At 38.0% G+C, this 26,100-nt stretch overlaps 1 protein-coding gene across 2 annotated transcripts; it reads right to left on the bottom strand.

The window, feature by feature from the left end:
* Positions 1–218: 218 nt before the first annotated feature.
* Positions 219–21,117, bottom strand: syt9a (synaptotagmin IXa). 2 transcript variants are annotated; one of them, XM_005745779.1, is made up of 7 exons: positions 21,018–21,117; positions 11,767–12,262; positions 10,564–11,119; positions 5,585–5,705; positions 5,316–5,487; positions 4,930–5,059; positions 219–858 (listed from the first exon to the last, which is right to left on the bottom strand). In XM_005745779.1, the coding sequence occupies exons 1-7, from the start codon at positions 21,073–21,075 to the stop codon at positions 790–792; spliced, it is 1,602 nt and encodes a 533-aa protein (XP_005745836.1). In that variant the 5' UTR covers positions 21,076–21,117; the 3' UTR covers positions 219–789. The 2 variants fall into 2 exon arrangements, with proteins under 2 accessions (XP_005745836.1, XP_005745835.1); XM_005745778.1 differs by lacking the exon at positions 21,018–21,117 and adding an exon at positions 20,183–20,936.
* Positions 21,118–26,100: the final 4,983 nt, after the last annotated feature.

Here is a 26,100-nt window from a genome sequence, read left to right as displayed (position 1 = left end):
AATCTTAAACAGTGATAAAAAAGATATTTTACGGATAATATATTTTACTGTATACTGTTTAACACAGTTTTGCTCTTTACTTACTTACTTACTTACTTTATCTTGAAGAGCTAGTGTTGTGTACTATAGTTGCTAAAGTGATAGAAATCTAGCATATTATGAAATTCTAATTCACATTCAAATTAACTGAATTGAAACTGATGAACATTTTTCTATGGAATAATTTTTATTCGTAACATTTAACATACTTTTACTTACAGGTATTTTGCCTAAAAATGAACTGTCACTGCACATCAACTGACAGAACAATACATCCTATTCAAAAAAATAGAAACAAAAACCAACAAACAAGTAGAAGATATCCCATCAAAACATGACCTCATGCACCAATTCACAACCAAAAAAAAGAGAACAGTATGGCAGTTCAACTGGTTGTAAGTACATTGTGCAATTACAGAGACTCATCTCATTAAAACAAGTAACAAGACTATTAAAAAAGAGCAATGAGTTTATAAACTCAGGAACAGCTCAGACCTAAAATATCTACCTGTGCTGGTTCTTTTTCTTATGGAACATCATAGAAAAAAAACATCCATCTTTGCAGTCATTCAACATGCAACTGATCCAAAAGAGCAGAGCTCAAGACAGTTTGTGTCTTTCTTTTCCATAGGTATTAATGCATGTGTTTATTTTTTTATGCTAGGACCATATATGAGCAAAATTCTGTATCACATCTGCCCAAAGGTACATATAGCACAGCCTTCGGCTTATTTGAATTGTTGCTCATGGCTACGGAGAAGGAGGTGTCTTCAGAGAATTACAGGATCCTCCCTGGCTACTACCTGTGGTCCCCTGGTACTGCAAGAGAATAAAGCAGAAAGATTGCAATGATAGTTAGTGTAAAAGAAACAAACAAACAAAAAAAACCTCCATCTCTATTAGTCATATAAACAGATGTACGATGATATCAAATAAATCTAGAGCCAATCCTACCTTTTTATCTTGGAACAAATGTACTCACCACCTACAGAGCGATGAATTGGGCAGTGAAACAAACACTGTATGTCTGCCATTTCATTTTTTTGATTTTTGGGAGGTCAGTTTATTTATGCATTCACTAAATTTTATTAGCATAGATGTTTTTTCTATGGCACCTTTTTCTTGCCAAGTCCAAGTGAAAGGATAAAAGCTTTTATAGATAAAGTGGTTCATTTGGCATAGAAACACATGAACAGACCTGCATTTGAAACCTCACAGCATAAAAGTACAGTACTGTTTTGTGAGTAGCATGAGAATAAACTGACTCAAAATTGGGCAGGATAACTATGGTTTCTTTAGCATTCAGTGAATTTGGCAAAGATACTCATTAGGTTGACCATCATTGTAAATGAACAAACTGAAGACCGATCATTAACTAAGAGCAATAAATGTTACATCGAAAGCAAAAAATAGAATTTTTGCCAGACACCATATTTCAGAAATCTGCTTATTGGCACTTGGGGAGTTTCATCCCTTGGGAAAACCAATCTTACACTCCTTGCTGTTACCAACTAAGGGAATGCTGCAAATCAGACATTTAAATGCTGTTTATTAACTTTTTATAACCCTTTGATCTCAGCTACAATGTCTATCTCCTGTGGAGAGGGCACAGAGTATCATTTGCATGGAGGTTGGCCAAAGATTCTCAATTCAGGTATGTATTTGTAACCTGTAAAACACAGTTTTGTCAAAGCAGTATTACTATCTGAGAAAATATTGTCAGATAACCTCAACAACTACATCATATTCAGTTTATGAAAGGTAAACAGGTCTTACCACTGGGCTATTCAAGAAATAATGTGTATCCATAGAGAGAAGGTTCAGTGTGCAGAAAGTGATGGGTACATGAATACTTACCTTTGCTGCAGAAGAGGCAAAAGTGAAACGAAGAAGGAAAAATATAAAGCCTGGAGATATTTTTGTCAAAATTGAACCTACTTCCCCACAATGGCTCCTGCACATTTTCAAGAGGCTTGGAGACTTTCCAAGTAAAGGACTTGTATGTTGAGTGCATCCACAGATGATGACTAATGTCACTGAAAAGCCTGTGACTAAACTTAGGCTGCTATTGGAACTTGAAAATTCATAGGTCATCCCAATAATTCTGTAGATGTAGAGGAATACCTAAAATGTATAGTAAATTCTAGTCACTATTACACTGTGTAAATACTCTTAACTTCCATGGGTTAAAATGGTCACGTCTGTTAATTATTATGACTTGAACAAGGGTTCAGTAGGTGTTTTGATATTGCTGGATAGAGGAGCACTGAACTTGCAGTGTGAATGTATGTATGAATGTAGAGCACTATCTTGGTTTGTGAAGCTCTATGGATAAGTTCACATATAAGAAACTGAACACCCTTACCATTCACTCAATAGAAGTAGCTTAGACATTTCAAACTCACAATAGTTTCACTCCACGCTAGAATAAAGTACGGCAATTAGTGCATGAGTTTTATTGGTGGCTTTAACCTGAAGGATATCTATTTTGCCATTCACAAAACATGCTGTATTGTGTCAGTGCTTTGTCCACTATGTCTACCTTCCCTCTTCAACAGCTAAAAAAAAGATTTGGGATAAATATTAGGAATATCATAATCTCAGAGACGATGGTATAAGGCCAAGTCATACTGGTAAATTACAAAGATGACTACAAGTTCTAAACTAGCTTGTATTTGTAGAAAAATAAACAATTTTACAGAAGGCGCTACATTGCTATGGAAACTTTGGCAGCCAATTTGATCTCTGGTGGAACAGGTTATATTTTAGCCATCACACACAGATATGCAATTTCACATAAAATAGCATCACCATCTGTGGACTTTTTGGAGAGAGCCACTTTCTTTTTCACTGAAAATGATTAAATCAGATATATAATGTTTTTGAGCTTTCTAGGCTTCTTGTCAATTCTGGCAATAAAGTGATTTCCATGAAATGGCAGACATCCTCTCTTTTTTTTTGCTTTGTTATAGCTTACAACCATATTCCCTTTACCACTGACCAAAAATCTTTTCACAGCCGCATTGTAACAACACACTTCAGTATCAGTGAATAGTAATGAGCTCAGTGTGCCTTAATAACTGGACAGTGATAAGCTTCCTACCCACTTGCACTTTCTTTTTCTTTCATCTGTCAACTCTAACCTCAATTAATGATAAATGTTTTTTTTATCATTATGTTTATGTTATAAATATTTTATACTGCTTAAACTTCAGGAAGATGGCCCAACCGACGTGAATACCTCAAGCACCAGAAACCCAAGAAAGAGGAGGAAGAGGAGGAAGCATCAATGAAGGACAGGCCCCTGAATGGTATGTACCACTGGCACATAGATGAAGTGGCTGACATCCAGAAATCCTACCAATGGCTAGACAAAGCTGCACTGAAAGACAGCACAGAGGCAGTAATCATGGCAGCACAGGAACAGTCTTTAAGCACAAGATCCATAGAGGCTGGGGTCTACCACACCAGGCAAGACCCCAGGTGCAGGCTGTGTAAAGATGCCCCTCAAACAATCCAGCACATAACAGCAGGGTGCAAGATGGAGAAGTATCAAGGGCTCAGAGAAGAGGGTGAAGGTAACAGTGGTCCCAGTGGTAATCGGAACACTAGGTGTAGTGAGTCCCAAGTAGGATCTCTGTCCAGAAGAGGGCAGTCCTAGGAACAGCTAAGATACTGCGCAGGACCCTCAAGCTCCCAGGCCTCTGGTACAGGACCCGAGCGTGAAGCATAGACCCCCCTCAGGGGAGAGAGGGGAATTTTATCTATCTATCTATCCATCTATCCATACATACATACATACATACATACATACATACATTAGGGGTGAAACAATACATGTATCGATATTGAACCGTTCGATGCAGTGCTTTCGGTAGGCATATGTATCGAACAATACAAAAAATGTTATCTATTTTATCAACTTTTCTTCTGACGATGCTGTCTGTGTTGAGCGCTCAGTGGATCTGCGTTCGACTTCTCCGCCTAGGCTGCACTGTCGAGCACAGATCCACTGAGTGCAGCGCAAGCTAGCAAGGCAGAAGCTAAGCTCATTGCAACATGGCAACTGCCTCAACGCTACCCGAAATTGAGCCTCCCCCACCCTCATTCAGATCTGGCGTTTGGAACTATCTTGGTCTTCATGTGAAGTATGACCCTGATGGTAAGCGCGTCATGGACAAAAGTAAAACAGTATGTCAGATGTGCCACACAATGTTCAATTGGTGGGAACTAGTGCGTTAGCGCAGTTAGCTCGTTAACGTGTTGACTCCACCCAGCCCCATGTACGGGGCAATCCGTGGTAACTTGTTAACGGAGATTTGCCGCGTTATGGCGTTAATGTCATTTTAACGAGATTAAGGCTGACAGCACTAGTGGGAACACAACGAATATGACTGCATGTTTACACCGACATTATCCTAGTGCAAAGACAAGTGGAAGCAGACAAAAACAACAAGCACACATGCTACAAACTTTACCCGAGTCATTTAGACAGCCGTTAGCACATGATTCTCTTTATGGGGACCTGATATGTTTAATATGCGGCTGAGAATACAGCCCAGAAGAAGAAAATTATAGCTTTTATTTTGGAAAGAGACATTTCTCTGTAAAAAACTTTTCCAAAGATGAGTGATTCCTCGATCAGATAGATTTATTTATTTTTATTATTTTGTTGTTTCAGCAACATTAAATTTAAAAACTGTACTTTTGAGTTAAAATATATTTTTATAATTTTAATAAATGACAAATTAAAAAAACATGAACATTTTTTTTTATCAAAAAAATATCGAACCGTGACACCAAAGTATCAAACCAAACTGAACCGTAAATTTTGTGTATCGTTGCACCCCTAATATATGTGTGTGTGTGTGTCAACACATGCCATCTCACCTCAACGAGAGGATGCCAGTGGGCGACAGGTTTTCGGGGATATGTAAGCATTTCACTCCAGTGATCTCGACCGAGGCTGTCAGCATCATTGCCGACTCGACACACACCAATGACCTCATTATGGCCTACTCTGTAGACCCAGGAGGATAAGGGAGAAAGAAAAAATATTATAAGTCCTCCCATGCTTTCCAAAAATAATAATGTCTTACATATTGTGTGTGAAAAGCAAACCACACAAGACAATATGTTACAGAGACAAAGAGTTTGAGGAAATATTTGCAAATGTTCTTGGAATATATTTTATCCGCTTTTGCCATGCAGCAAGTATAAATTAAACATTGACCCATGCAAAAGATGTAGAAACTACTCTATAGAAACTCTCGAACCGGTCATAATCCATCACAGCAATCAAAAGGCTGATCTGCTCTATGTTTTCTGGAGGGACATCAAACACAATGGCCTCATTATAGACTGGATTCAGAGTGTTCCTCTTTGTTGATGTCTTCCTCTTCTTCAATCTGCGACCGTCACACATCAGTGAAACTTTCACATATGGATCTATAAAAAAATGACACAAACAAGAAAAATTAACTTGATTTACATTTGGGATACCAGTGGGGTGCTGCAGTTACAGTCAGTATCAGATTTTAATTACCAGATGCACCAGTGATATCCATGGCCTTGAGGTTGCGAGCCTTTATCATGGTAATGGTCAGTCTGCCCGCAGTAGGCAAGTAACAAAGTGAAAACATCAGATCCCCAAGGTCCACATTATCCTAAAAGACACAAAAATATTTACTCTAAAATGAGTTTGATTGTGTATTATTCTGGTCATTTATTTACAGTGTACAACTTTTCTACAAATACTATTTTCTGTCATATTGCTCCAATTAAAGCCTCCCATATTTCACCCGGCACAGAGGCTTCAGTTCAGCTGCTGCTCACTTATCGCTAGTGCTTAAAATAACTCCACAAAAGAAGTGTGAACCAGGAAAGCACACAAATATGTGTGGTAAAGACACCTACAGTAGAATCTCTTGCTGATCTGCTGCTATGTTGGTGAGATTGTGCTGATATGTCAAAGCACGTGTCATCAACTCATCATCATCATCTGATCATTTACAAAGGTAAGCTCAGTAAATTCAACTGAAGTGCAAAAACAACAACGCTGAAAACTTAGGATCAACTGACTTTGCTGCTCCAGTAATTGTGATAATGACATCATATTACTCAACTGCACTGAGAAATCTAAGACTGAGATTTGCCCCATATTGTTATGAAACTCTCATACTAAAAGTAACAAAGACCAAGTAGGAATGTTTTTTGCAGCAGCAGGGCAATGAAAAAAACAACTCAAAACAACTCTTATGTATGCTAAGATGCCTTTTAAATTAAGATATTCAAAATAACTAATTTGGTATCCAAAGTATAATGTATGTTAAGTGCTAGTTTTAGAAGTATCTGTGAAAAGGGAGATGCAGAAATCTATCAAGAGGGACATCCATACAATTGGCAACAATTTCTATAGCATGTCTAAGGAATGTCACACACACTTGGACACTATTCAGTTATTATTATTATTATTATTTTTGGTTAAGCTAGAGAAACTGATTTGGCATTTTGTGAGTGTGTATTTCTGTGTTGTTTTTTGTTTTTTTCTGAGAGAGAGATCACCCATGAATTGCACTTGTATATTTTGCTGCAATCATGATCAAGTACTCATCAAGGCTTTTAAATGTGAAGGATGAATTAACTCAAAAAACCCTCCAGAAAATACATCCCACATCCCAGAACTATCTGTTTTACATGCTTCATGGTCTAATAATTGTGATACAGGTGGGAAACAGATTAGCACTGTGTTTTACGTGCTCCGCAAAACCTCTTAGGCATCAAATAGCATGTAACATCTGCAGGTTGAATGTCATGCTCAGCGTTTCTGATAATCAGGCTGGTATGCCACAAGTATATTCTGTATTTAAAAGCTCAAACCATCAAATGTATTATACAGCTTTTGTTCATACTGAGACTGTCATTCTTAAATCCTGTAAAAATAACATATGTTCTTCATTAATCTACAATCTGCTTCTATTGCAGAGCTAAACAAGCTAAAATCTGGCAATGACACATCAATATGGCCTGTCCCACTGGAAATCAAGACTTAATGATAATTCTTTATTTTCTATCAAATAAGCTCTGTGCACTGGTTACAGAATATCATGTCTATGTACTGGTGTCCAAAGATAATTAGCTCATTTATGAGGATATATGTGTGGGGCATCTGTGTCAATCTCTGAGAACAAGCATTTGTACAAGTGTAAGAGTCTGTGTGTACTCTGTGTTTTTTTTTCTGTTTGTGTGCATTAGCTGAGTGCTGTGAAACTGACAAAAACTGAACAGTGTGAAAATGTGAGAATTCCAGATTCTGTTAATCACTGGTTCCCATCAACCAGACGTCACACACCATTCTGTTCCAACCAGGCAACATTGATTAGCAATCAGTTAAACAGGGCAAAGGTGCACTGATCCAGTAAACATCCATATGTTGATGGATCAAAACAATCCCAATACTTTTTGTGAGCATTTTCCCCCGAAGGCTCTATCTGGCATGCTCGTGTATTGTCATGCTGTTTTCTCGGCATCTCCTCCCCCCTCTTCATTTCTCACTTTTATGTTTTCCAGTATCTTCTGCCTCAAAAGCTGTTATTTTACTGTCTGTGAATATCTCAGCCATTCTGAGCACTCTATAGAACCCATTAGCACTACATTCAGAATGCGTATAATATGCATTCACATCTAATTGCTTTTTCTGAGTAAGCTACTTCTTTTTTGTTTTACTTTAAACAATTTGTTTGCGTACTAAAAGTTGGACACAGCTGATGACTTCGTCATAGCTGGGTTAAAACAGGTGTGTCCGTGTCTGTTTATGCATTTGTGCGTGTGATGAAGAAAGACCGAGACATGTTGAGGGAAAAAAAGGCAGGCAGAGATAGATAAAGAGAGAGAGACAGAGTAAAGACAGAAAGAAGAGACAGATTCTGTCCGTATTTTTAGAGGCCATGAGTAGGAAGCCGTTAATGGTCTTTGGCACACTGTATGTGGGACTTTATGCACTAAAACCTTAGCTGCTATCAGTAGCCTGCAAATTAGACAGGCGTGGACTATGCCACAAATTTGAGCTCTGCGTTGTCATAATTTAAACTGACACAGCAATAAAAAGCACAAAATAACACCACATATCTAAATTTCGATGAGGTGAAACAGACGAGATCAAAAGGCAAAAGAAAACTGATTACTGTGCCTTTACCATAGACAATAAAATGCATGGATAAATGTGGCAGCTTTGATGAGAAGAATATAAAAGCATGCTATCCATACAGAAAAGTGAACATTATAAAATACATTTAATCACTTTTTTTGAAATAATACCAGATATTATAAGTATATATGCAGTAATACTCACTTAATTACATATTGCTGTTGTGAATAAACAATAAATATGTGTGATAATGCAATCTTAAGTTGCATGTAATGAAGTTCTAACAAAGAATGAGCATTAAAAACAAACAAATAAAAACAACCACAACAAGTGCGTGGTGTTCGATTTAATATTTAATTGATTCTCTCCCATCTGTATTACTGTTCTTAATCTGAATGAAAGTATAATTGTGAAATGAAAATCTAAATTCAGTGATGGAGCTGCTTATACTAGAGATGAAAGCATAACAATTTGTTTTCCATTACTAATGGCCAGTGCATCAGGCACACAAACTCTGCTAACTAATGTGCTCTCCTTATTAAAATTGATATGGCTGCAGTGCAGACATTTGCAAAAGATGTAGCGATGTAGCAGACAAGCCTGGACGCCAACAGAGGCAGATGATGATTCGCTTATTAGATAAACAAGAGACAGACATATGCACAACATAGACGTACAGCTGCTCAGTCAAATACTCCCATGCTTTTTTTTGTCTGCTGTTGAACTGGCTGCATGTTTTGCTCAAAAGTCAATTCTTAAGATGAGAAGAATTGACTGAGATGAGATGAGTCTGTAAAACAGTTCATTCTTAAAGGTCGGCAGTGGTCAAAATATTGTTTTAACGAAAAGCGCAGTGCATTCGGTTATAGCAACACTGTGCTTTCTGAAAGATTTCAGAAAGCTGCAGCACTGCTAAAGTAAGCCCAGTTGCAAAGACACTCCATATCTTATTAAAATCTTTTTGCTGAGAAGGTTAACTATGTTCAACAGTAAACATTTATTACAGTTTCCAGACTGACTCACCACGGCTGTTCCTGTTGGACTGTCTTATTGCTTATTAAGCAATGTTGCAATGTTTTAACTAAGATTTATGCCCTTACACAAGTAAAATCATAACTAACATAGTGACTGGGAATTGATCTCATCTAAGTTCAACCAATAGTTTTCCTTTACACAGCTGTGCTTTATTGATCTTGTTTTATTGAGTTCTGTTGCCTAAACTGTTTCCTGCAATCAACTGCAAACAGAATATAGGGATCAGTTGCATGTTACAGCTGTTCAAGCTCAATAAATGAAATGCCTGTAAATAAAACAGGCCAACATATAAATACCAGTGCTGTATTGTAGTGTCTGAGATCTTTCACCTCTAAAGGAGATGAGCAGGAACAGTGAAAAACATTATAAAGATCTTAAATAGCTAATAATGTAAGAAAGAAAGAAAGAAAAATGGTGCGTATGTCTTGTTCCCAAACCAGTTTTCTCAGTTTTTTTTTAAATATTTTTTTCTCCTGTTCTCTGTTTCTTTCTCTCTCACACACATTTGGTCTTATAAGGACATACATACACTGACAGACACTCTCTGTGCAACTGTATGCTCACTTTATAGGTCTAACAGAAACTGGTCCTAACAAAATGAGATTTACTAGCACGCAGTCAGTAAGTTAACATGGCAAGAGGCCTGCAATCCTGTTGACCTTAAAAAGTCTCAAAGGATTTAATTTACTCATGGTAAACAGGTCGTTCCAGCAGAGCAAACTGAATTTAGATAGGTGGGAGCAGATGCAGTAAAAGTAATTGCTAATAAAATGCCTCAGTCCTTCACTTGTGTCATCTATTTGTAATATGTGCAGCATCAAGGATTGTTAAAGAAAAAGGAAGGTATAGTATTAAACACTATTCTAAATGCATATTTTTTAAATTAGTATTCCTTCCAAAAACCATATTTAATGAAAAATCTATTGCTAATCATTCTCCGGGCATGTAAAGGCAATTTTAAAAAGCATATAATATCAATACAGATGCCATAGATGTCTTGTGTAGTAAAATTTTGCGCTCGGGGTCACTAGATCTGTTATTAAACAGATGCTTTTTTAAAGTCTTTTCATCTCGACAGCAGAGAGAGACAGCAAAGTAAAAGAAAACATCAGTTTTCAAACACAGGCCTGATCACCTTAACTAATTTTTGTCCTGTTTTTTCAGACCTGACAAGTGATAAAAGGAAAAAAAATTCTGTACTTTGTACTGCCAGTGGGAGACAGAGGGACAAATTTCGAACTCTCCACACAGCTGTCACACACAGCCTTTGTGGGAAAAAGTTAAATATAACCTGGCAGCTCTAAGTAAATATGACATAGTTTTGAGTGAACGTTCAAACTCACCGAGGAGACATACTGGATGTCTCGACAGAGTTTTGTCTCCCTGGGGAAATCTGCCAGATCCAGGAAGTTGTCCACCACCACTTGACCAATAATGTCATGCCGTGAAAAGCGGTCGAAGTCATAGACACTGAAGTGTAGCTTTCGTGTAGGAAGCTCAGAGTATGCCACAGGAAACAGGAAGACCTCATCAAACACAGGGTTGAGTGTCTTGCGGTGCACCTTTGTCTGGTGCTTGGTCTTTCGATCGGGCAACAGGTAGATCTTAACATAAGGGTCAGAGGTACCGGAGAAGTCCTTGGCCGGGAGGTCCTCTGCTTTGTGGATCTTAACTATTAACTGTTCTAGATCACAGTCATATTTGAGGATAAAATGGAGGCGCCCACAACCTCCGTCTCTTCGACTTCCTTCGTCCCCCTCAAGGGAGCGCTGTTTGTAGAGCTCGGGTTTGAGGCGGCCCAGGCCCAGGCCCATTCCGGTGAGGGAGTCCTGCCTTTGGAACTGGGCCACGTTGAAGTCTGGGTTAGAGAGGTTCATGTGTCTACGAATGGACCCTTGACTGTGCACAGAGGAAATCAACAGAAAACAAAATCATACAACATTAACACAATGAAAAGAAGGAATGTTAAAACATCAGCTGCATATTTTTTGAAGCAACCTGCATAATGAATTGTTCTGCATATCATAATTTATATCTAGTGCCAATGCTGCTTTTCACTTCAAGAACATAGTGTACACATAGTGTGCTGTATTATACATTTTATAGTCTAGCAGACAGAAATTGTTGTTTTGGTGTCATTATTGCCTTATAATGTGTCTGTTTTTTATACTCACATCTGCACATGACATTTAGTCATGTTTCAGACACCTACACTTAACAAAATCCACATTTCAACCAAGCCTCTGAACTACCTAACCCTAATCATAAATAAGGTGTAAGTTGTTTTCCTTTACCAAAATCCTTAAGTGTATTATAGTTGATGCACAAATAGAAAGTAAAAATGTGAAACATGTTGGCAGGAGTCATAACTAAAGTCAAGTCCAAGTCATTTTGTCTTTCATCTCTCTTGTCCTATTGGGAAAAGTAGCAGAAACAATTAGTTTGTTAGCGTTTTTAACAGAGATCATAATTGTTAGGGGATTTTTAGAAAATAAGGCCAGCATATCTTATGGGAGCACATAAATCAACAAATACCTCATACTGACCCTATTTCAGACATTGAGCATCCAGAAGGTGGGGGTTCAGTGGTCTGTCTCTGCATTCGGGGGTTAGTGTGAACTCCATTTTCCCTGCTTTTACTCTGGGCATCCAGTGGTATATCTGGAGATGTGTGGCTGATCTTCATAGCTGCCTCTGGTGTGGCCATGACCACAGGTGGTGGTGATACAGGAGTCACCGGAGCCTCCACTGAAACAACAGATGCCACGGGAGTAGGCTCTCTGGCCATGGAACAATGTGATGATTCACGGCGGTTGTGCATCGGGGGGTCCACAGCTGTGTAAACTGGCTGCCTGGGTGCAGACTGTGATGGCAGAGGGCTCATAGTCGGGTTGAGGTGCCCATGGGCTTCCTTGGTGGTGGGGGAAAGCCCACGCTCCCTCCATGGTATCCAGCAGAGCTTCCATGAAACAAAGAGGGAGACCCCAAAGAGGGCCAAGCCACAGGCAGTCACTACCAATGACAGCAGACTCACAGATATGTCTGGAAAGAGAGAACAAGATCTGACAGTGAATAAGTCTTCTCTTTGCTTTGTTGCACTCTGATTTTTGATATCACCATCATATATAACCATTTCACGATTAAGTTACTCAGTAAATGTTTTAAAAATACTGCATGATGGACATGTCAGGTACACAGCTATAGGTCCTGTTGGATTTATTTTTTTCTTTTCTAACAGATTCTCATAAAGAATGCTCAATAAAATCAAAATGATGTACAGTAGTAGTAGCAGTATTTAACTATCCAATGGAGGCTCATATCTGCACTCTAAGGGTAGTGTGCCCCCCATGTTTCGATTTCATTTCCTTTGCTGATAATTATGGTGAAAAAATGAAACTTTAAAAATGATTTTTCCACAAAAGAGGTGCAAATACAACAAAACCAAATATAGAAATGCAGCATTACAACCACAGATGACCACAGTTCTTGGTTTGTTGTTGTTTTCAGAAAATAAGTTAAAATATTTTTGTTTTAACATGACAATTCAGAAATTCTTTTCAAGCATGCACATGGCATTTGACTTTTGCTTTGTGGTTTTTCTTGTGTGTATTTGCAAAGCAGCTATTGTCATACAGATGAAGATTACTTTTTTGAACTTGCTTGGATTTGTCTGTTTGTAGATGTTTATTTGAGTCTGGTGAGCTCTCCTGGTATCCATAGGAATAACCAATGAAGAACTTTGAAAAGAAATGGTAAATGGCCTGCATTTATACTCACTGCACTTTACTCAGTCCCCAAGGACCCCAAAGCGCTTTACACTACATTCAGTCATTCACCCATTTACAATGGCAAGCTACATTGTAGCCACAGCCACAGCTGCCCTGGGGCGCACTGACAGAGGCGAGGCTGCCGGGCCCTCTGACCACCACCAGTTGGCAAACATGGGAGTTAGTATCTTGCCCAAGGATATTTGGCCTGGGATCAAACCACCGACCTTCTGATTAGTGGCTGACCTGCTCTGCCACCTGAGCTACAGCCACAATAAAGCAGAACTAACTCTCTTCCATGAGTATAATTTATAATTTGAAACTGTCAGTGAGGTACATTAATTGCAAGAATTTAAAACGTTCCCAGTAGTTTGATAAAGTGCTAAACCCAAGGCGCTTCATGCTGCCTGTGTGGTTAATGCATATTATCATGTTAATAAATGAGAGGGTATAAAAAACAGCTTGCAAGAAAAACATTTACAGGCTGTTATATATGGTCTGTGGTTAAAAAAAAAACAATTTGACAAATGGGGAGGGAAGCCGTGAAAGTCACAATTTATACAAAACAGAAAAAAAAGAAACATTCTGAAAACAGATGAGTTCATAAGAGAAATACTATCGAATCCCAAAATTCAAGGACAAGATCACTCATGAAGCTGCTCTACACTGGTACATGTAGGAGTTTAAAGGGCTCCTAACAGCTACTCTAGCTCTCCTGTTAAATCTGTGGATCCACAAAACACGTATAAACAAACTGAAGATGTCACTCTAAAGATAACAGCTTTGCAAAATTAAAGTTACTACTCGGTTGCTGTTCACACATGTGCATCATAAACTGTGTGATTAAATATAAGCAGTACTTGTGGGCAACACCAGGAGTAATGGCCGTGGGAGTATAAAAAGTTTTACCAGCATATCAATCCAGGTCTTCATCTATCAAGTTCATAGTTTCAAAGCATGACACTGAATAATTCTTCAGTGCATTGCATTTGTTTACACCAGCCCAGGGTGTGCAAGTCACCATGGAAAGGGAGATGAGGTGTGAAGCAACAGAGTCATCAAGGGCATCTGAATCATCTCTGCTCTCAAGAAGCAAAAGCACAAAAAAAAAAAAATAGAAACTGCTGCAATGACTCTGAAATAATTACATGAACTTTGCAACTTTATTGCAAGTAAAAGGAGTTTTCATCCAAACAGTGATAATATACTAAGTTACATTACTATTACCTGTCTTTTCTTAAATGATCTTTACTTTTCTGTTTTCACTGTTCTGCTTTCCCTCTTTCCAGAAGCTGCAAATGTCCCCGAGCCTCTTTCTGGCTGTTAAAGGGAGGTTCTTCCTCTCCACCTTCACCAAGTGCTTGCTTGTTTCCTTCTCTCTAATATTGTTAAGGTCTTCTACCCCATACAATATAAAGCACCATAAGACAACTGTTGTTATAAGCAAATAAAATTTACCTGAAGTCTTTTTTGGATAATAAAGAGTATTAACCATTTGCCTCAAATTGAGGTAAGGGTATGTATGTATTCACATATATTAGATGTATTAACCCCAGAAATTTGTTAATTCTACTGATATTTAAAAACATGTAATAATGTGCCTTTTTAAAAAGTGCTGTTAATGTCAATCAAGACCATGGAAGATATGAAAAAAGGTTGCATTTAACCATGTTTTACAGCTGGAGTCTCTGAGATACCAAACTGAAGAAATGTGGCTCTGTAGGGAACTTTAAATGTCACAAGTTCAAACACAGCATGTGTAATTTTCATAAAAATTAATTGAGGCTTTAATTAAAGTTTAAAGTTGTTAAAACAGGCTTGAGATGGTTTGCATCCTAATTGGTGTTACAGATATGCACACAATTTTGCTTTGAAAATCCCATGTCATGTTTTTGAGATACTGTTTGATATCTGAATTTGAACAGTGTGTTTTTATGCACCGTTATTTGATGATGTAATGTCACTGAAGCAGACCAGAACAATCTTATGAACTCCTTATGTCGGCTAATGTCTTAGTAGTAGATATTAAGTTGGGATGGGTCTGTCATGAAGGAAGCGGTGACAAGGATCCAGATGCTGGACTGGCTGAGAATTAGAAACAAATTTTAAAAAAAGACAAACAAAAAAACCCAAATTAAAACAACCAATGAAAACTATCAAAGTAAAACAGGAAACAATCCAGAACACCTACTCAACACGGACACAAGAAAACAGTGAGGAAACAAAAATGATAATCAGCTCCAGACAGAAACTAAAAAGGCAATAATATCTCATAACTGAAATAAATCACAAGTATATTAAACCGAAAGTAGGAACCAAAAACACAAACATTTAAAAACAGCAGCAGTGAAAGCAGAAAAGAAACCAGCATTATTTAATATTTAACAAGAATCCAAACCTTCAAAACTAACCAATCCCAGGGGCAATGACAAGGTCAAAATAAAATAAGGATGGAGTACGCATCTGGGATTGTATAGATTTTAAAGCTGTTATGCATGTGTAATTATGGAAATATCAAAGACTTACACTTTCTATATGCTGAATTCCCTCATTCCCTAAGCTCTTATCCATCCTTGAGCTTCTGTGAGGCAAAAAATGATTAAGTGGTAATTACTTTAATTGTTCATCATCAAGATAACAGAAGAAATAAATGCTGTTCATAACGTGGCCAAGTGCACTGAATAAGTACTGAAAAAATACTACACATACTGACATGGTGCTTTACCACTGCATTGTTAACAACCGTCTCCAGTGCATCATTAATGGTCATCAGTCTTTTTTTCCCTTTTACTCTTATATTTTGTATTATCAGGGCTACCGAGACTCATCATTCAGTTATTTCTTCATCTCTTGTATGTGACGATTTTGACCAGCTATGCACCCCTGTCACCATAGTTTCAAAAATCACATTAAATAAGAATTCGAAAATCTTGATCACAATCATTCAGGTTATGCATGTCTTACAAGACATATAGTTTTGAAGTCCCTTTTTTCCCTATTAGTTGCAGAAAACCTGCTATTAATGCTGCATCTCATACTATTATCGACTAATTTAAGTGTCTGCTTTCACAACCATCTCATGGCCTGTGATTATAAGAATTACATAAGAATTGGCAAAACATTATATCATATGTTAAAAATGGAAGTGGCCACTTATATAAGTATATCATGTCCTTATACACATGACCTTATAAAATATGTGCTGTATGTTTCATTTAATCAATAGAGATAATGGGTAATTAGATGCAGTTTTCGTATTTTTATTCCATATGGTTTTCTACACTGCCACGCTTCAGTGAGCTCCCAGCACCGCAGTCACCTGTCTTGCACCCCTTTCCAAATGCCATCCTCTCATTGGCCAGGACTAAGGATTCTTCTGGTTTCCCTTAACTAAAGATGACTCTGGTTTCCAGCAACCATCCTGTCTAGCACCTTAGCCGACAGCCAGAACCATCTGAACTCTTCTGCAACGTCAGTCTCCATTGCTCAGTCCATCTGCCTGACCTCTTCTGTTCTGGCCCACCAGCAGAGGTCTCTTGTTTCTACCCTTTAAGTCCCCAGGGTGTCCACCTGAGCTTTCCTGCTCTGCCACTGTCTGCTGCTTCCTCTAAGCTTTGATACCAGCTAAACTGACTCCCAAATCCCTCTTCTAACCAGTTCCCCATCATCTCTCTTTAACACATGATTTCTATTAATTTAATGTAACGGTCTTTCATCTTTGAGGTAATTTTGCTTATTGAAAAGCCCAAGCTCTTGCACAGTGTTTTGAATAGAACCAGTCTGCTGTATCCACCTGACTGTATCTATTTTTGGCTATGCGAGGGCAGCGATACAGATTATTCCCAGTTTATGTGCTGACTATGCAACAGGCTATTATTTGCCCATAGTATTATAGCAGACATATCCTTTGTCCCTTCATGTATGCGAAGACAAATCAGGCTTGTGAAGACTGGAATAAAATTTTCAAAAGAAAAAAACTCAAAAGTGTAATATTGGTGTAATCTGTATTAAGTACATTAGTCATAACAATGAGTGAAGTTTTTAGAAAAAGCAATGATTGTTTTCCTGATTAACCTATTACTGTTAAGCAGAGCATGTTATTTTATTAGCCTATAAAAGCTCCAGGAAATCAAGTGATTGGTATGTTGATACATTTAACAAAAGGGTAATAATCATGATGTGTATCACATCAAGGAGACTTTCTCCTCATGAATACCCGAACAGATAATCTGCTTAGACACAAGCAACAAATGTACAACTAATGCACAATTAAATGAAATAGAGAGTGGATTAATGAGATGCAGGATTATCATTATAATTTATTTATCATTAATGGCTCTACAATAAGTTTAAATTTCATTGCAACACAAGGCATTTGATTAGATGTAGCATTTGAAATCGACTTGTTGGATACGTTTGCTGTTACACAGTTGGACTGAATGCATTATTTTATTTTGGATGAAAGTAGCTTATATTAGAAATGTTAAAGCTGTACACTAATCCGAATTGTAGCTGACAGATATCATGTTACGTTTAGTTGAAGCAAACTATTTCCTGAACTCATCACATTCAATCCTCTCATTTTGTTTCTTTTTAGTTGCACGCTATAGCAACAGAACACCGTACCTGTCAAGATCCACTTTGTTTCTTCTTTTGTTTTTAATGAGTGAGATTAATAATCATGAACTTTAGAATTTTTGCATATAAACTTCTGCTCCCACTTACAGAGCTGGGCACAGATTTAGAGCTGATTTCAGTCTGTCTTGAGTGTTTGGTCTGACTGATACTACAAAGAAGAGCTGCTTTTAAAAATATGAGAGGACTCGTGATGAGCTGAATCACACCTGACACATCTAATGTAAAGATCACACTTGTAATTAAGAGTCTGAGGCTGACTTTTTGTCATGGTAAGAGTATTAGATAAAAGTTAATGAGACTACACATCAATTGCATGACTGTTTTAGTCCAAACAGCCAAAAGTGTACTTATTTGGCAATAAAGGTTTTTGCACTTTTCACTATATGCTGTTGGTAAGGTAACCCATCCTCCAAATCCCACAGTCCTGCAATTAGGACTGGCTCTGTGTGTGGGAGCTGTCATAAGACCTTGCACAGGAACACAGACCAACTGTCCTTTCTGCACTGTGAAATTCTGTGAATACCAGAGTATGTGTGATTTGAGAGAATAATGTGGAGAAATTGAGGGACTTGCCATCTGAGGACGCTGAGCCCACAGTCGGTTTGGCAGGCCGCCCAAATGCTGCCTGGTGGAGAAGAAGCTATAGACATCTGGAGGGATTTAAAGACTACATTGGAACAAAGAGGGTGGACCAATTTTAGTGCACAGGACCTTCAAAGGTGCAAAAGTGTAGGAGGCAAGCAAGTGCTGAAAAGGCAATATATGTAATGTCTACTTCTGGGATGTTATTTTCCCTAAGAATACCTCTCTGTAAGTAAAAACTATCGGAAATGTAATATGTTACACATGTACAGTAGGTGGTTCCAACTTGTTGTCCCCAATGTTGTAAAGGATGATGCATTCGATTGCATTTGCATTTCTGCAAATATGTTTTTGTTTTTTTGTTTTTTTTACTTGCTTATTGACAGATGAAAAGACTAAATCCACTCGTATACATATCTGTTAAATATAAAGCTTCCCTCATAAACTCTGAAACCTGACTCTGTTCCAAGGTAACTTAATCCTCCTACCGTATCTCTAAAGCTGATTAATTGCCACAGTCTGTTAAATAATCATGCTAGTTTTAAAGTGTAAAAATTAGAAGCTGTGATATGTGCTCTGAACAGTGGAAGACACATTTTTCTGTTCCTGCTAAAGCTAAGCTAATTGGCATTTGGCTTCAGCAAGACAGGCATTGATTGATTGACCACAGTCATTGGGATTGATATTAAACTTCTCAACATACTCTCTGTAAGAGTGTCAAGAAAGGTATCTTTCCAAGTGGGTGACTAATCCATTAAAAGACATGTTACACATCTTTATTTTTCTTTCATGTTCCAGTTTTTATTTCATTAATCCTTGATATTTTATGATCTTTTGAGAAAATAGTTGTAAATATGTTTACGTAATTGATTTAAATCAAATCTGAAGTCAAAATGATGTTTTATGTTTAGCATATTTGTAAAAAAAAAACAAAAAGATATATATATATATGACCGGTACACCCACAGCTTCAACTCTAGCTGAAAGAGTAGCTGTCCTCTGCCTTGTACTTATTTCCTTTGTTATTCTCTTATGGCTTTCTTCCATCACGCTGAGTGATATATGCCAGCTGGAACAGAAATTAAACCCGTAAGCCCTCTTGATAGCTAGCCCCACGGGCTACCCACATAATTTCACTTTTGAAAGTGTCAGTGTAAAAGACAAGAGAAGATCGGCCTATATGATGAATGAGGAAGCAAGAAGAGAGCTGGGACTTTGGGGGATAGTTGAAGTAAAGTGGAAAGGAACAGAAGGGAGAGCTTGGGGGTTGGAGGAGACTGACAATTCACAAAGTCCTGTCACGTGATGAATAATCATTGATGCAAACTGTGGAAGCAGAATGAATGCAGTGGAAATGTGCAGGAATTACGCTTTCTCGCGCCTCCAAATAACGCTTTCTCGCTCGCTCCTTCTCTCCTCCGCACACATGCACACTGACACTAATTTATGCATGCCATTTAGGCGAATGTGTTTACCCTAAGTGTTGATAATTATGAAGCGAGAGTGGCTAATTCTAAATCTAATTATAAAAAGCAAATGCTTTTAGGTAAGAATTTTAAAAAAAAGAGGCAAAGTTTCAAAGTAGTATGACTCAATGTTTGTGACATGTCAGTAAATACACGATGCAGGGCAACTCATCCAGTGAAACATATCTGATGAGTGTTCACAGACTAGCCTACACGATGTCACGCCAACCTCGTGTGATAGAAATGGGAAAAAAATGGAAGAAAAATGGACTTCCTCGAAAAATGCATAGTTTAACCGGATCGGTGAGCTAACTAATGTGAAAAAATAATGTACAAGTCTAATTTTTCTTTGATATTATAGACTAATCTTCGTCGTGAAGTAGTCGAGCCAAGCTTGGACCACCTAGTGTGCTTTATGCGTGCGATGTTCAGTGAAAGAAGTCATATGCGACTTCACTTACATTGAATTTAGTGCAACCATTGAATCAAGCTTGCAAATGATGCCTCACCTGAATCCGTGTAGCGTGGTCTGGCGAGATCTCGGAAATAGTAGATAAAATCCCGACAGTTTTCATTCTGCACTTCCCCCTTAGAACAAAGATCTGACAAGAGTTCGAGCGCCTTTTGACAAATCTCGTCATCTCTGTCTCCAGGCATTTCCCACCAGCATCCTTATAAAGGGAAGGTTTCTTAGGCACCACCACACCACTCCTCCCGCCTGACAGTCACCTATTCCACGCTACTCAGCACACAGCTTCAAGAGTCAGCCACTCTCGGCACGCCTTCCCACACGATGGAATCGACAAAGACACCGTGTATTAGGAAGAACGAGAAAAACACTAGTCCAAGTGCAGAAAGCAGAAAAATCCTATCAGACATGTGACGTAAAAAGAGTTTTTGTACAGCATTTAGTCAAACGGTCCACTCTGGTCTTCACTCTGCTCGTTGAAAGCCACCGGTTGAATCCGCGCACCGCCTCTGCGGCGCCGTGCGCTGTCCAACGTGCTGAAAATGTGTGCACGGAGTGTCTTTGCACAAGGCGGTCCGGTTGGCCGTAATCCGTTATCTTTAAGGTTTCGAACAGTATCGATCGCCGGGAAAGTTGAGCAGCACTTCACTACAGTGAGAAATAGCTGGATTCGCCAGCACTAATACCGATAGCATGCCTCTATTCTTTGCTCCGATGAGGCTGGTGTGGTTTTACGTGCCCGCACATGGCCAATCAGAGAATGACATGGTTTTTTTTGCTTTTTTCCCCTCCACTTTGTGAAATCACTTTACCCTTTTACATTTTAAATGTTTTAAAAAGCCTGCAAGTTTGGTAAATCAACTCAAGAAACGCACCATTCACTTGGAGTTCCTGCTGCAGGTAATTTAAAATACCTTTTCCCCCTGGTGCCATCTTATCTTTGTCAAGATAACTGCTACAATGACATCTACGATTTGTTTTGTCAAAGACTGGACGTAGAATTCGGAAATACAGGGGACCAAGCAGTTTAGTTGCCATGCCAACTTGAATGACCACTTTAAAAGCTGGGTTATTGGCCCTGATTTTTACGACTAGTTATTGCAACCTCTGAATAACGTGAAACAGCTGTTAATGTAAGTTCGAATTACCCGATTTATGGATTTCATGGCGATTTCAGTTGGCTGTGACAGATTCTGTAAAATAAATAAATAAAGGTTTTTCCACCTTATATCTATTGCCCATTTCTGCACTCGTCGAACTCCCCGATCCGGTCTAGGCATTTTCTGAAGTTTCTCACACGTCGCTCAGTAGATTCTCCAGGTCAGGTATAAGTACTGGAAACACATAGTGCGGTTTTGTTCAGTGGTCGAGCAGCATGCAGGAGGCAGGATGCATTAAGCTCACTCATTCCTGCGAATTCTCTGGACAGCTGCCAGAGCTATTAACACATGGGATGGATCGTATAGTACAATGATTAGGGAGCTGGGGTAAAAACCGTTTAATGTCCGTTCCAGCTGTTTGATCCTCACATACAACTCTTTGGGGTACTGCTCAGGCTAGAAGCAAGATTTTTTTTTCTTTTTGCACGTAACAGTGAGTTGAACGGAAGCTGTGTTGTTGTGACCGTTGGGGATTTGTCAGGAGCCCAAGCACTACATAAAGTTTTAGAAAAAAAAAATGTTTGAAACTCCAAAGTGAAAACTACGTACTTCTCGTATTCAGAAAACAAAAAAAAACAAATAGTGGAAAAGAAACTCTAAAACCCATTGCCACAGAGAGCCTACCACAGACTATAAGACAGGAACAGTATGGGTGCCCACACATTCAAGTAGGATGTGTTTATGTATCGCCCTGTCTTTGTTTGATATTATTTTTAATCCTTTCCGTGTTGCTTAATTTTAAATTACAATCAACAGCAAAACATAATATATTTCTCATGGGACAGCTAATGTCAATATTGATTATCCACAAACCAAAAAAGAACATCTGTTTCACAACAGTGTTTCTCTCCTAGCTGTCAGCTTGCATAGGATAAGCAAAATGTAAAACAAACAACAAAAATTATTAAACAACTGACACTTTTATAAGTTTGGAGTGTAGTTCTCTTTGGATAACCTGTGATGTGCTGTCACTCATGTATTTCATTAACTACACTCTTTTGTGATATGGTGTTAGTTTCACCTTTGCTGAGTTTATTTCTACAAAAGACAAGCTGACTTATTATGGAATATAATCCTTGTGGTTATACAATTCACATCATTACACTTGAGTAGATAAAGTAATGAACCTGACACAAAGCCACAGAAAACATATATGCTAATGACATTTAATGAAAAGTAATCTCCTCTATGATATGAAATGATGTATGGGGAGAACTCGTAAATGGGAGTGTGGAGGTGGGGGGATAGTAGTTAGGAAATAGTGTTTTCTTATATACATAGTTTTTTATTTATATATTACAGCTTCGAGATCTCAAACACGCTGATAGCTGTAATTTTAAAAGGGACAAAGGAAAAAGAAATTCTGAAGGAAAAGGATGACAGGGTGAGAGAAATGACAGATAAATGGGCTTGCTGTGTTGATGATTTTCTTGCTTGTTCCACCAAGAATAAAGAGCCCAGCAGTCAGCTCTCATCAAAGATAAACACAACTTTTTAACGAGTGCATTTATCCTGTTGCACTGCTGTCTTGCAAATGATGTGCTGCACTCATCCCTTTTTTCCCTCTCAGTGATTTTTTTGTGGTGTTTGTGTCGTTAGTTTTACCTCATTTGAATTGAGGACCCAACTCAGCAGATGTATGCTGAATTCACTTGACCTGCCCCAAATGCCTTGTGATAACAGGCATTTATGTGAAATCCTTTCTTTTTCTTCTTTAACTCGAGAAGGTGGGAGTTTTAGGAGTGGAGAGACATAGGTGATGACAATTATGACAGCCTTTTATTGTGCATATGTGTTTTTCATTGTAAAAGGTTCACACAGCAGTAACTCAGCTTTCTTGGTGTCCATGGCAACTGTAAAAGAAAGAAGGCACACTTCACCCATTTCTTCCCTCAGCTTATTTCGTTTGTCTCTCCCCTCCATGCCATCCATTAATTCTCTGTTTTTCTCAGACCTCCCCCAATGTTGTTTTCTGCTTGTCTACTTGCTCTTTTCTTTTGTTGTAAACTAGTTCACCTTTGCAAGCACCACATTTCTTATTTTGCCATGGTAAATCCCTGTAGTTGGCTCAACCAGTACAACTGCAAAATTGCTCTTTATCAGCAAGAAGAGGATGATGGTTCCAAGAAGGTATAAAATGGTCTTTTCTGAATTACCATTATGACTCAATCCAATGATTGAGTCATAGTGTTCACATAATAGTGTACACAATTAATCACAACTTGCCTCATGATTTGAATCACACACGAGTTTTCTAAATGTTCTTTTTATGTACAGACTTAAGAGGGAGAACAGGAAGCATCCATGGCACATGGATTAATCAGCCGCATAAGAGGCAGCAGAACATCATATACTATGTGACTAGAAAACTGTGGAAGAGATTCATTACTTGTCATTTTCCACAAAATCTCACATCTGCTGCCCAAGCTTCTCAGCATCCTTTGAAACAAACAAAGTGTTTTCTTAGAGGAGCTGTGCAGAGAGGAGGAGGAGGATGGGCTGGAATTTTTTCTCATCTCAATTGCTCCATCTCTATTTTTCTGTACAGCTAACAGTGAGGCCTTAAGGGTTTGAGCAACTGGTCTCAAGAAGAAAAAAAAACGAAAAGGCAAAGGCTCAAAGGCAAAGCCAATTCAAGATATTTTGGTATGTGTGTGAGAGAGACAGCGTGGTTAAGAGTTAAATCATGCTGTGTATTTGAATAACAGAATAATGCTGGGTGTGAGTGTGTGAGGGAAGAAATGAGAAGGAAAAGCTGTTAAGGAGAGAAAAAAAATACACAAAGGCAAATCAGGAATACATACATAGGTTGCGAGAATGTGATTTGTGTGCCGTGCATGTGTAATAACGTTGCTGTTCAAAGGGTTTAAAACTTAAACACCCCAGTTGGGTTTTATTTAAATAATCTGAAATATTACAAACTGATTAACAAATACAATCGACAGAAAAGATGAAATCTAGTTGGAGAGTTGACGCTTCTGAAAACCCTATAATAATATATCACTTTCTCTGTTATTGGTTGGATTATATAAAAATGTATTCTTTGCATTGCTGCATATTTCCTTTACATTTTGCTATGTAAATGAGAATAGGTTCTGTGATTAATTGAAACATGCAAACGTGGAAATTCAGTGTACAAGGCTTAAATATAACAAGGTTTAAATTCGATATTTTGTATCAAATATAAACTTCAACACAGCCTTCAGCACACTTCAGCCTTTTCTCTCTGTTTCCCTTACTTATGAATGGTTTCCTGACAGCTAACCTTCCACTGAGACCATGTCAGGTGAGGCATCAGCAAAGACAAAAATGCTAAAAAATAATGAGATATGTCTTTTTTTTGACAATATGTGTTATTTCTCTTCCTTATAATGTCTTGGGTAGTATCAGCTACACATCACTCAACTGTATCTGTAGTTATATGGACAGCATGCAATCATATAAGCAGATGAAACATGAAAGCTAATTAGAAAGACCAGAACACTCAAGCGAGGTACATGCAGTTACAGGAAACATAATGAGGCTTTGAGGGACTCGATGCAGGTAAGTAAAAGGTCACAGGGGAGAGAATACATGTGGGCAGGTAAGATACAGTCAACAACACAGATTTGCAGATGACACAAGAAAAAGAAAACATATTCAGTCTATGTGGAGTAGCATATTTTTGATTTTTTAATTCTAACAAATTGTAAAAGCAGTCTTAAAATTGGATGGGAATCTCAATTTTCAAAACTTAGAACTTTATCATAGAAATAAGCAACAAAACTGGCTTTTAAGTGACAGACAAGAAAGCACGCACGAAGAAGTAAGCATGGTTGTCCAGAGGGAATAGAAGAACACACTGAGTCAGTTGTGAACAGAGAACAGAATTTGAAAAGAACTAGCTAAAGTGATATTGTAACTAGCTTTAATTATACTGTAGAGAGTTTATCAGCATCTATTGTGGAGGTATATCCTCATCTTTTGTAATTATCCTTTGTACAATTTGATGGACAATAGCTTTTCCATCAAACAAGGTAAAACTGGACCATTATAACCTCACAAGGATTTTTGTTCCATATTACTATTGATGTGTCTGCAGTTAAGCCTTGTTCCGTAAAAAGTGGAACATTAATTCAGCTCAGCTCATATTAATGCTTCAAGCCATTCTCTTTGTTAGTGAACCGGCGACTTCATCACTGATGAAATCACTGATTACTGATTTTCAATTACTGCAATGAGAACTTCAAGAATTAAAAAGAAGACTGTTTGATATAAAGTACTTTCCGTGTGGGTTAACAGTTGCTGTTGATCAGGAGGTGTATAAACCAAGAAGTTGTTACCTCAGAAAAGGAGGTTTTGTTTTTGGTGGCTTTTGCGTGAATGCGTGTGGGCATGTGTGTCACATCTCATTATGTGTGTAAACATGATATCTTGAAAAATGTTGAATAAATTCTGAGAAAACTTTGTAGAGGTGTAGAATGGGGTCGTGTTAACAATTCATTAAAATCTGGCTTACATCCACCAAGGTCAACTTAATAATTTATTGATTAAAAATTGCCAAAAGGTCTTATAACTTAGGAACTATGATTCTTTCAAGTGTGTTGTATATATTCAATATATATAAAGTAGCATAGAAAGATCTAGAATATCATGTGACATCTGACTTCTGACCTCTCCTTTAAGGTCAATAGCTAATGGTCAAAGGGATAATAACACTATGGAAAGTTATTTAACCCTTGTATGGTGTTCGGGTCTGTGAGACCCATTTTCAGTTTTTCTAAAAAAGAAAAATTAAACAATGAATTATTTTTTCAAC

This window comes from Pundamilia nyererei, unplaced genomic scaffold (genome assembly GCF_000239375.1).
Source record: "Pundamilia nyererei isolate P.nyererei 1_Seehausen unplaced genomic scaffold, PunNye1.0 scaffold00166, whole genome shotgun sequence".
NCBI classification, from domain to species: Eukaryota; Metazoa; Chordata; class Actinopteri; order Cichliformes; family Cichlidae; genus Pundamilia; species Pundamilia nyererei.
Note: the sequence above shows the minus strand (reverse complement) of the source record. Positions and strands in the feature narration are given on the sequence as shown.

What these genes read in the sequence shown, in the direction of transcription:
- syt9a (XM_005745778.1), bottom strand. Translation starts at nt 20,330, where the DNA reads ATGCCTGGAGACAGAGATGACGAGATTTGTCAAAAGGCGCTCGAACTC. An exon ending in ACCACGCTACACGGATTCAG is followed by an intron (nt 12,263 to 20,182) that starts GTGAGGCATCAT and finishes CTCTCTTTCCAG; the next exon opens with ACATATCTGTGAGTCTGCTG. An exon ending in TGCTCAATGTCTGAAATAGG is followed by an intron (nt 11,120 to 11,766) that starts GTCAGTATGAGG and finishes CTCTGTGCACAG; the next exon opens with TCAAGGGTCCATTCGTAGAC.